Raw genomic sequence first — 12,343 nt, forward strand, 5'->3', positions numbered from 1 at the left:
TAACTTTATAAAAACTCATTCCAATTGATATAAAAGATGTCCAAAACAACAATAATAACGACCAAGCTATAGAAGACAATATTGTTATATAAATCATGTCTTACAAGAAATAAAGACAAATATTTATTCATAGATTATATCGCTAATATATTTTCCTAGGTTATTATATAAGTCACTTCAAGAGTAGTTTTTTCACTTCCTCGACCTGATAAGATTTCTAGTCTATAATATCAGAGCCACGTACCCCCCCCCCCCAAACACTTCAATCCCATATGGGCTCCATAGCTTCATCTTCTCAAGTACCACTCGAAGAAGATGAAGATTCACCCCAATTATATCGCGTTTACGCCTCATTTTCAGCCAAAAATCCATCACCCGACGTGACTGATCAGTTGAACTGGATCGAATGCTACAACCCAACAACGCACAAATGGCATCGAGTCACCTCAATTCCACTAGCCAAGAATCAAGTCTTGAAAGGTTTTCAAATGGCCATTGTGGGTGACTTTATTTACATCATAGGTGGGATATGTTGTTGTAACAAGATACTCGAAAGTCATGAGTTTGATGATCATGTGAGCAAAGATGACATACAAGTCCATCAGTCTGTTCTACATTATAGTATACGAGATGACACTTGGACTGAGTGCACACCACTTAAACAACCGCGGTTTGACTTTGCATGTGCAGTTAGTGGTGGCAAGATTTATGTCGCTGGAGGGAGATGCACAGTCGACGGTGTCAGAGGTGTGTCTTCGGCTGAAGTCTATGATCCTGCCCTCGACGAGTGGAAGTTATTGCCAAACATGACAACATCAAGGTACTATTAGGGTAGAGGGAATGAGAGAGAGTCGAAAGGGGTGGGAGGGTTGATGTGGGATCGATGGCACGCCCTGGTACGGGTGCCATCTTGAAGACCATCCATGCAAACCCAAATATTTTAAAGATTTTTTTATTTATCAATGAACCACCACCCTATTGGTGTTATTTTGACTGCTAATATTTTGATTGCAAACCCAAATGTTTTAAAGGTTTTGTCTACCAGTAGACCACCACCCTATTGGTGCTATTTTTTTTTGAACGGTGAACTTTTATAGACAACGCCAACAAACCAAAAAACACCCACGGGCTGCCTCCACAAGCCGGAGGGCAACCCCTAAAACCGAAGGATTACATAAAGTCAAATTTACACCAATTCAACCAATTTAAAGAACTATGTTTAGACCTATACTTAAACCAAAGGAAGCCTTTAGCCTTAATATCTCCTATAATCTCTTTCACATTAACAGCTTTCCCTTCGAACACTTTTTCGTTTCTCGCCTTCCAAATTCTCCAACACGCGATAATGATAATCCCATGTAACGCCTCCTTTTTAATAGTAACAACATTAATGATCTTGTAGAGCTCAAGGAGGTCTCTAACCGTGAACCCGAAAATAGGGGGAACCTTGCACCACCGACTTATATGATCTCAAACTACCGACGAGACACCACAACCTGTCATAATATGGTCCGCTGTCTCCCCACTCATCTCACATAGAGGGCACACACTATCCGTTAACCGAATGTTTCTTCGTTCAAGAGCTTTTCTCGTAGGCAATCTATCCATTTCCGCCCTCCACACGTGAATGTTGCACTTATTCGGGACCCATTTGCTCCACTTCATAACATAGTTATTATCGGCATTCTTATTTTTTTCGATTATCCTTTTTACCGAGCTGACAGAAAATTCGCCATCCTTGTCCCCTAACCACACCCACCGATCTGGCCCGTTAATCCAAACAGCCGCATTCATTATTTGTATACACTTCTCCCATTCTTCTAACTCTACAACTGAATTTGGCCTTCTCTTCCAACACCAGTTCCAACCAAAATTACCTCCTAATCTCCAAAACCTCTCATTAACTTTACACCTTTTATGTTTTTCCAGTTTGAAAATAGATGGGCAAGCTTCCTTAAGGCTCATGTTACCAGCCCAATTATCAATCCAAAAACACAACTTATGGCCATTACCAGCAGTCCCTTTAATCAAATCTGTGAGTTTGCTTCCTTCCCACTTTAACTTATTTATTGTCTTACCAAGATTTACCCAAACGCCCGAACTACTTTTTTTAACCGGGACCACCTCCCGATCATCAAGCTGATTATGAATGGAATTAATAACCCTTTTCCACAATCCCGACTCCTCTGTTTTGTATCTCCACCCCCATTTCGAAAGCAAAGCGTTATTAACTTCTTTTATCCTTGAAATCCCTAAACGGCCCTTTTCTTTAGGACTCGTGACCCTATCCCAAGCCACCCAGTGTATCTTTTGAGACTCGTTTGACCCTCCCCATAGAAATCTCTTCATCATCCTTTCTAGATTCTCCGCCACTTTGCTCGGTATCTTGAACAAAGACAAATAATACACCAGTAAACTTTCTAGCACCGCTTTAATAAGAACGACCCTCCCTCCAATCGATAGAGAATGAGCTCTCCAAATCGCCAACCTTTTTTCAAAGATCTCCATTAAACCATTCCAGTTAATAACTTTGTTCATGTTAGCTCCAACAAGAATACCAAGATGTAAAAAAGGCATTCTCCCAGGTTTACACCCAAGAACCCCTGCCATCTCTTCAATCTCAGAACCATTGACATTACACCCAAATAAGCTGGATTTATAAAAATTAATCTTTAAACCTGAGCACAAGTGAAAACATCACAATATTCTGGTTACATTTTCCACATTCCTTTTAGTCCATTCTCCTAAAATCATTGCATCGTCTGCATATAGAATATGGGACACTTTTGGTCCCTGGTTAGGAGTTTGAAACCCGGTTATAACTCCAACCTCTTCCGCAGACTGCATCATATTTGAGAGAGCCTCCATAACCAACAAAAATAAGAAGGGAGATAAAGGATCCCCTTGACGCATACCTTTAAAACACTGGAACTCAAATGTCGGAGACCCGTTAACAAGCACCGAAGATCTAGCCGAAGCAAGGACTCCCATAATCCACTCGCACCAAGTCGGAGGGAATCCCATTTGGGCCATGATCGACACCAAAAAATTCCAATTAACGTTATCGTATGCTTTCTCGAAATCAATCTTCAAAAAGAAAGCTTGATACTTTGACTTATTAGCCAAAGAGATTAACTCGTTAACTATCAAAGGGCCATCGAGGATCACCATGCCACCTAAAAAAGCCGATTGGGAATCATTAATAACTGTCCCCAACACCTTTTTAGCCAGAACCTTCAAAACCACTTTACTCATCACTCCCACTAAATTTATGGGTCTGTAATCATTTAAACTAACCGGATCAACAGATTTTGGAATGAGGGTGATAAAAGACGAACTAACCCCTTTATTAAAAAACCTTTTCATATGGAATTCGGCCAACACCTTCTCAAAGTCGGATTCAAAAAACTCCCAGAAGCGCTTAATAAATGTGAAATTGAACCCGTCCGGCCCCGGAGCTGTTAATATTCTTTCAATGTAACTTTTTAATATGGAAAATCACCCCTATATAAACTTATATTTTCAAAAGTTTCATACAAAAGTGTGAAATAAAACATCAGGAATCACAATGAAATGTTACTTTTTATTGTTTTTATGCATGATGTCGTCCGAGTTTTATTACCAGTGAGTTTTTGGGCGGGTGAGTTTTTCCTGTAACTAAGATAACTTGAGGCGTTCAAGGGCTCTGTACGGCTGGTTTGGGCCAGCTGGCGGTGGCCTTTTGCCATTGGGTCACCCCGTATAGAATACCTATGCATTTTTTTTTGAACAGCCAACGAATTCTCCAAATTGGCATTACCTAGACATTCTATTCAGTGTTTTGAAATTGGCAATACCTAGACATTCTATTCAGTGTTTTGAATACCGCGACCCGACCCTTATACCGGTTCGGGTTAGTGTATCTGGGCCGTTTCTAAAAACCCAGCCGGGTTTTGCTGGTGGCAGTCGGCCCGGACCGGTTGACCCGGTAAAAACCATTTTTCATTAAATCCAAAATGAAATTTGCATATTAGGATTCGAACTTGGGTAATTTCAAAGACAAAAGCTTTAATAATTACCCCATGAGCCAATCAACCAAGCTTTATTGATGTCTTTATCGATCAAACATAAATCATATATATTTAAAAAGCAATCGATCAAACATTAAAGTTTGTTATTATTATTATTATTATTTTTTGTTATTATATTTTATATGTTATGAATTATATATATATATATATATATATATATATGTGTGTGTGTGTGTAAATATATATTTAAATTATTTTTGACGTCATCCGGGTCAAACACCGGTCCGCCTTCCTGGCTTGGGTTTTTCGGGTTGGGTTAATCGGGTTTCTAGTATCCTAGGAAAAAAAACTATATTGGTAAATTTAAATGTAGCGTATTCTATACGCGTAAAATAAATAGAGCAATAAACAAACAAAAATAAATTGATAAAACATCCTAGAAAGATTAAATTCTAATAAAGTCCAACCATAATAAACAAGACTGACATACTCGTCTTCAGTACGCTGTGACTAGGGTGTTGGATTATAGTTGCCTTTAGTCATAAACTGAACGTTAATAAACAATAAACAGTCGAAACATAATAAGTGGAATGAGAAAAGTCAATTTGGACTAAATTCTATTAACGTCGGCGGCTAAGGTTTGGCCTATAATACCTAAAAATATATATGATTTTAAAACTAAAAGTTTATTCGGGGTTTTCGGGTTGACCCGAAACCTTGAAATCTGACCCAAAAACCAACCCAAATTACTTTGTTTGGGTTTGGATTAGCCTTTTTTTGGGTTCGGGTTTCTCGAGTCAGGTTAGTTCGGGTCCGGGTACGAGATTTCTCGGGTTGGTTTCGGGTTTCGGGTAAAAGTGGTAGTCATAACTTATGGTTTGATAATGAAAGAGTTTCACAAATAAATGAGTAACCCAGTTTAAAATATATATGGGTTTGGTAATACCCATGACCGCTTATTTTTTTTTACTATCAAATTGTTTGTTAATTATAATAATATCTTTTTAAAAAAAAAATTAGATATAATTTTCTAGTATATCTCTATTTTATAACATTTACATGTCAAATATTTGGTGAGATTAATTTTTTAATTTATTAAGATGTTATAACCTGATTAAGGGCTATCTTGGTGTGGTGAGACTCATACCCTTGAATTTGGGTCAAATGCACGAGAAACATCTATTTACAAATAAAACAATATGGTGGCTTGAGAGAATATACAGAGCAACCATAAAACTTTTAAATGTTTAGTTTATATATATTTAAGATTAAGATAATTTTAGTTAGGGTGTAATTGATTATGTTTTATTGTAATTATCTAATCTAACAGGCACAACTGCGTCGGCGTGAGTTGGCAAGACAGGTTCTACGTAGTCGGTGGCTTTGTTGACAACGGGCCCACTGATACTCAAGGACCGTTTACGACGGCAAGAAGCTCAGCTGAGGTGTACGACACCCTAACAAACACATGGCAGTTTTTGCCACGAATGTGGGAACTAGATGTCCCACCGAACCAAATAGTAGTGGTCGGAGGGAAGCTTTTCAGCTCTGGCGACTGCTACAAACGGTGGAAAGGTTTCATCGAAAAATATGATCGAGATCTCAATATGTGGAATGTCGTTGATGGGTCATCACTTTCGTCCCCGATTTCCATGCTTGATGTGACATCACCAGAGCGGCCATTGATGGAACAGTTATACCTTACGATTGCACCAATCGGGACGTGCTTGTACTTTTTCGCAGGATATCGAATGATTGGTGAAACATCCACGTACAAGTCGGAAGTTCATGTGTTCGACATTGCGGGATACGGTGGTGATTGGACAAGTTTCGAGCCGAATATTGAAGATGGTGAAAAGGTGCTTTCTTGTCATTGTGTTGTTCACAAAAGGCGTGATGAGTGAGGCGTCATCGTGTAATACGTGTTTTGGAAATACTATGTAATATAATAAGAATAAATGTATTACACAACAATAAAAGACATGCAAGTGATTATAATAATTTGTGATAATATGATAATAAATAAATGACATTTTTAAATGTCTTTGGGTTCATTCAAGGTTATGCATATATATTTTTTTAGAACTTTTTTGTATTAAGGCTAACACACTTTTCAAATTTGAAGAGCCTCAATACTTCACTCTGGCCAGACTATGTTGTTTTAACCGGACCCACGCTGGCTTTAGAATTTGGCTTGGGCGTTCCCAGGAAAACCCTACCGGCGACTGCCACTTGACAGTCGTTGTGCCACCACAAGAGCAGAACTTCTGGCTTAACACACGGTGAGACGAAAACCCGGGTGGACTATGGGTTCGAACTGACAACCTTTGCACAAGGCATAGCTCAAATCCTTCATTGCCAATATCCACCCAAAAGTGACACAAATGATTAGAACTTGGGTCTCCATTGAAGAACCCAAGCCTCCTGCCACTATATCTTAGTTATTATTAACAAAAACCAGATTTTAATAATTTAAATCATAGCTCCATTGTTTCTGAATAATATATCATTGACATTTAGTTTCGTCGGTAAAAACATTCTCGCCTACATAATTAATAATTATCATAGATTTACATTTAATTTTCACTCCATTTCGTTCAAATGGATGACTATGAGCAAGATAAGGAAACACGCGTTACTTGTGGGCGAAAATGAGTGAATATTAAGCGTAAATCTGTGATGATTATGTTTGATCATCTTTTAGATTAAGTATATAAATTATAACTTTATTACTTTATTTGTAATTATTATCCGTATACTTCATACTTGGCGATGTTTTCCTTTTATCTTTGGTAGATAAAACTTACTACGAGCAATAAGTAAACATGAGTACGTATCCGTGATGGTTATTTAATTTATATGCGGTAAAGCACGTGATACAACTATTTATACACAAACATGTACGCTACCTTAGACCACTTTATTTAATTTATGATGCTAGAGTTTTTCATTGCCATGGTCATAAAAAATTACTTGAATAAGCACGTGATATAACTCTTTGTATACGCGGCCTTGTTATACTTTATTATGACATGAATTTTCATACACACGTGATGATTGTGACGAATTTAAAAGAAAATCTTAAAGTTATTCTAACAAAAAGTTTGAACTTATTAAGAGGTATCTTAATATTTACTTAGGGATATTCTATATATAAACCGAAGATAAAAAATTACATTGATTTTACATTTGACCAAGAAAGTTGAGGGATAGCCCAAACACCCCCCGAGACCTTCATAGATCCGCCGTTGCACTAAGGTTGCACGCAAAAAACTTCCGTATGTAATACTTCAATATTATCTTAGCATTGCATATATATAGTATGACGGTTTTTGTTTTTCTATGAACAAAAACCACGTTTAACTTAAAATCTCGTGAAAACCATTTTAAACACTATTTTTTTATTTTTTATTTTAACTTTTTTCATCGTTTTATAAGTTATAACCAAATAGATAAAAAAAATATGTAGATTGTGAAAGTGTATATGTATCTTATACGAGGTAAGATATGCATATAACACGTGGCATGAGTGATTATGATAAAACTTTATTATAATATATAGATAGATAGATAATAATGTTTATCAAAACTATGTTTTAATTTTGTTTGAATGTTTGTCTGTCATATGTATTATTTTATTTTTTATAAAATGCTACGTGTGTAAAATATAAAATTTAAGGGAATGAAAATGTATGTTGAGAGCGACATTTCAATGAACATAAGAGAATAATGAATTGTAGACGCTTTGTAGTTTGTAGTAGAGAAAAATAAAAAATCTCGCCAGCAATAAAGAAAAATAAAAAAACAGCCGAAACAAAATTTACACCACAATTTTTGATATAACGTTCTTTAATAACTTATTTACAAAACGACAACTTTTGTAGAAACTGAATGGGTTATACTGTTTGGTTTTCTTTTTGGCTTTACCAAAAATATTGTTATATAGAAATTGAATTCGTTACATTGTTTAGTTTTCTTTTCTTCTTTACTAAAAAAAAAGTGTTATTAATACTTAATAGGGCTTGCCTGGTTATCATAAGGAAGCTAATAGTTTCAAGATTCATATTTGTAGGAGTTCACATGGTATATTACAAATAGCATTTAAAAAAAAGACAATCAGATTAATAGAAGACTTGGATTCTCCTGTTATGATCAAAGTTCAATTATCATTGTGTCACTTTGTTAGATCATGACAAAAAGGTATTTGGGTTTGACCTTCGAGATTGTTAGTTTGAATCTCGTGTTCACCGGGGTTTTCGTCCCACCGCGCGTTACGTCAAAGAGTTCGCTCTTCTGGTGACATTACGATTGTCAAGTGACAGCCGGCTGTATGATTTTCCGGGGGAAGACTCAAGCCAAACTATGATTTCAGCATGGGCCCACTTAAGAGTATATTCTTACCAAAATGAAGCAACAAAATTTTACATATTTAAGAAGTGCGATAACTTAACATACAAAAATGCATCGTTCCAAAATATAATGACATCTTTATATTTTTTTTTCCTAAATACTTAGATTCAATGATTTTCCTTAAATACAAACCATACTACTTCTAAACATTTAGATTAACCTAAACTGTTTTTAACGACAAACTATCATACGTCTAAACAACATTACACATAAACAAAAACGCTAGTATCACAAGAAAATAAAGCACTCCAAGGAAACAAGAGGGTTTTCTAGCGACTCACTCGCCGGCAGCTCCACCTCCGGCGACACATCACCGTCACCGACCACTTTCAACGTACTCTTTCCTCCACTCTCCACCGCCTTCACCGGCAACACTTCTCGACGCTGACGTCTTTCTCGACCCACCGCCGACGACCTCGATCTCCGGCCGTCATTAGTCAACCCCACATTCCGGCATCGTGGTGCATTCATCTCCGTCCGGTGTTTTATCTCCGGTGCCGGAGCCATTTGCTTTCTAGTCAAAGGTTTAGGTTTACTGCCTCTTTCCTTCCTTACAAGTTCGCCGGAATATCCTGTCACACGTTTTCGGGCCACCCTCTTCGCCGGCGGTGACTTGGTCTTCACCTTCACCTTCTGTGTAACTTCACCGTCTTCTGCCACCGTGGCAGTCGTTGCAGCAGAGAAGCTCTCACTGTAACTGTAACTGTAACTGTAACTGTAACTGTAACTGTAACTACATGTTTCGGAAACCTCGGACACATTTTCTTGAAGTTCGATGGTTTGAGGTTTGTGTTCCTGCGGGTGAAGTAGAGTTTGAGGTTGTTGTGGTTTGGGGAGTACTATGGGGGTTTCGGACAGGACTTCTTTAACTGTTTCTTCTTCGAATGGCGGCGGTGGAGGTGGAGGTGGTGGTGGCGGTGGTGATTTGGGTGCATGACGGTGGTGGTTGGTGGTGGTTAAACAACAACCCATTGGAAGTAAGTGTAAGTTGTAAGTTGAATTTGGGGATGATCAATGGTTATAGATAGATAGTTGCATTAATGGAAGCTTTTTAGGTGTAAAGTGAAAGGAGGTGTTTTTTTGTTTGTTTGCTTATTTTATCAAAAAAATTTATTTATGAATATGTTTTTTGGAATATTATAATTTAGAAGAAAATTAACAGAGTCAATTTTGTTTTAAGTTAGATGACAAGTTTATGGGAAAATTTCAAAAATTAACATTTATAAAAATGTTTTTCAGGTTTTAGGTGTCATTTGTAAAAATTTCTAAAATAGGTAGTATAAAATAGTCGTGACGAGTAGTTTATGATAACACACGAGTAGTTTGTAGAACTAGTTAAAACTTGTCATGTGCCCTTAAACTAACTATAACGTGGATGTTCACTAATCATTTACTCGTCACGACTAAATAAGTTTCATGCATCGTAATCAACATCCACGAGTAATTCATAAGTCCTTTAGTCGCGACGACTAGTTTACCTGGTTTATATTCCCTACACGAGTAATTTATTAGTAGTTAACTCGCTGCGACTAGTTTAACCTTACAATCTACTCGTCGCGACTAAAGAACTTATGAATTACTCGTGGACATTGATTACAAGACATATAACTTATTTAGTCGTGACGAGTAAATGGTTAGTAAATCTGCTCGTTACGGTTAGTTTAAAGACACATGTCAATTTTTAATTGGTTATACAAACTACTTGTCACGACTAGATTATAATACCTAATTTGAGAATTTCTTGCAAATGTCACCTAAAACCTGAAAAACGTTTTCGTAAACGCTTATTTTGAGAATTTTTCCTAAGTTTATTTCTATAATCTATAGTTATATGGAGAAAAGCCGGATCCACATGACCTATAACATAGGTGATCCCAAAGTCATGTATAACTAACTGTCTTGTTCATATATCATAATTATATCATAAATGAATTGATAAGAGCGAGTATTTTTTTTTTGAACGGTCAATCAAAATTTTATTATAAACAAATGTTACAAGCAAGACACTAGCAACGACCAAATCACAAGGAACAACCTCAAAAAAGAAAAACCACAACCATCCCAACACAAATAAACAAAAGCGACTCGAACACTCTTACAATATGAAGTTAAAACCACGCCATTTCTCCCACGTGAGACTCGTATTCTTTCCCCGGTTCTTAACTCACATAAAACTAAGCACCTTAATCTCACCAACCACATTATTAAGGTTAATCAGTTTACCCTCAAAAACTAAAGCATTACGCGAACGCCAAATGCACCAAATTGTCGTCATGCACACCGCATTAAAAGCTTTTGCTTTTGTTTTTGGGAAATGGAGGAACCTGTGCAAACCCAACAAATCTTTGACCGAAAAAGCGAAAATAGAGGGAACCTTACACCACGAAGATATTGCACTCCATAATGTTTGAGCGAACACACACAAGATCATCAAGTGCTCCGCCGACTCCAGCTCGTCTTCACAAATCGGGCACACCGCCGTTCTCACCGAAATGCCTCTTTTAACAAGCTCGAACAAAACCGGGATTATACCCATTTCCGCTCTCCACGCATGAATACCGACCTTTTTTGGCACCCAATTATTCCATTCCATCACATAATTTCCATTGGGTGGTTTAATATCATCAAGCCCTTTTTTTAGATCCCTCACCGAGAAACCATCACCATGATCAAAACCCCACACCAAATGGTCAGGCCCCCCACCCAACACCACCTGTTGACAATATTGCAACAAAAGTCTTAGCTCACCCACTTCATTAACCCCAACAAGTTATCTGCACCATCCCCATCTACCACAAATTTCCCCGTCATACATCAGAAGCCTATTAGAGACCAAACAACTCATGTAATGTTTGAAACCTTGTTTATGGTGATAGTTAACTGATAAATATTCATTATTTACACAATAGTGACTTGTGTATTCTGTACTCTAATCTTGTATCAAAATTCCCTTTGATATATAAGCATAAATCAAAAGGATAATCTCATTATTTGAACCATATTTGTTAAAAACATGTATAAAGAGAGGTTGTGATGTATGGAGTGGTTGCAGGGCCGGCTCAATCATTCCGGAGGCCTAAACCGAAATAAAACTTTGAGGCCCTTTTCGTAATTTTATTTTTTAAAAAAGACATATAAAAACAACGACCCTCTTTAGGTCATGCCATTTATGAAGATAGTTAGTTTTGTTGTTATATGCCATAATAATACAGAAACAATACAATCAATAAGATAAAATTTTTAACTATAAACAAGAACACATGCATGTATACAAATATATTACATTGAGTAGGTTTAAAATTTGTCTAACCAACTTAAAAGAAGTATAATTGGGCCTAAATCAATACATGCATATATATGAGATTTTAGTAAATGGAGGCCCAAGAAATGTTGAGGCCTAAAGCAAAGGCCTTAGTTGGCTTACATTAGGGCCGGCCATGAGTGGTTGTTAGAGTTGACTTCCAACTTTTTTCACATACAATTTGATGTTGACCTTGGCTTTTGCCTTCTCATAAATAAAGAGAACAGAAAGTTTTGCATGTACAAACTGTCGTCCCGTCATTGGCCATAGTTAATGATGACTCAACATAGTATGCCTATTGCAATACATGGTTAGTGTCTTTGTTTCAGCCAAACATATCCTTAGAATGTGGCGGTGAGAATTTGATTCATAGGCGAACGGTGAGTTACTGAGTTTGTGACATGGTCCAAAATATTTTCCCGACTCAAGTGTTAGCTAGGCTCAGGTTGTTGAAGTTGTCCAAACTTGGGAGATTGGCCTTCTTAAATAGTAAGGATGGTAAGTTGTGTGGTGTGACTGGTGTCCTTTGGTTTGAAACATGGTCTAAGAAGTTTGGATAAGCTCATAAGAGTGCGGGCTAGAGAAGCTGAGAAGGCGTCAAGGAAGTAATCACCTTATTTTG

General features: G+C 37.1%; 2 protein-coding genes across 2 annotated transcripts; one reads left to right on the forward strand and one right to left on the reverse strand.

The window, feature by feature from the left end:
• Positions 1–219: 219 nt before the first annotated feature.
• LOC143602079 (F-box/kelch-repeat protein SKIP20-like) lies at positions 220–5,924 on the forward strand. Its single transcript, XM_077079319.1, has 2 exons — positions 220–820; positions 5,341–5,924. The coding sequence occupies exons 1-2, from the start codon at positions 273–275 to the stop codon at positions 5,912–5,914; spliced, it is 1,122 nt and encodes a 373-aa protein (XP_076935434.1). The 5' UTR covers positions 220–272; the 3' UTR covers positions 5,915–5,924.
• A 4,660-nt stretch (positions 5,925–10,584) lies between these two features.
• Positions 10,585–11,982, reverse strand: LOC143602075 (uncharacterized). The gene is made up of 2 exons (XM_077079317.1): positions 11,914–11,982; positions 10,585–11,133 (listed from the first exon to the last, which is right to left on the reverse strand). Exons 1-2 carry the CDS (start codon positions 11,980–11,982, stop codon positions 10,585–10,587), a joined length of 618 nt encoding a protein of 205 aa, XP_076935432.1.
• Between the last annotated feature and the right edge of the window lie 361 nt (positions 11,983–12,343).

Source organism: Bidens hawaiensis, unplaced genomic scaffold (assembly GCF_021521415.1).
Source record: "Bidens hawaiensis isolate Kalapana, Puna unplaced genomic scaffold, B.hawaiensis_p1.1 tig00057877_1, whole genome shotgun sequence".
Lineage (NCBI taxonomy): Eukaryota > Viridiplantae > Streptophyta > Magnoliopsida > Asterales > Asteraceae > Bidens > Bidens hawaiensis.

Coding starts and splice junctions, on each gene's coding strand:
- LOC143602079 (XM_077079319.1), top strand. CDS start 273: ATGGGCTCCATAGCTTCATCTTCTCAAGTACCACTCGAAGAAGATGAA. Junction 821..5,340: donor CCAAACATGACAACATCAAG/GTACTATTAGGG, acceptor CTAATCTAACAG/GCACAACTGCGTCGGCGTGA.
- LOC143602075 (XM_077079317.1), bottom strand. CDS start 11,982: ATGACGGGACGACAGTTTGTACATGCAAAACTTTCTGTTCTCTTTATT. Junction 11,134..11,913: donor ATGAGAAGGCAAAAGCCAAG/GTCAACATCAAA, acceptor TATTGTCAACAG/GTGGTGTTGGGTGGGGGGCC.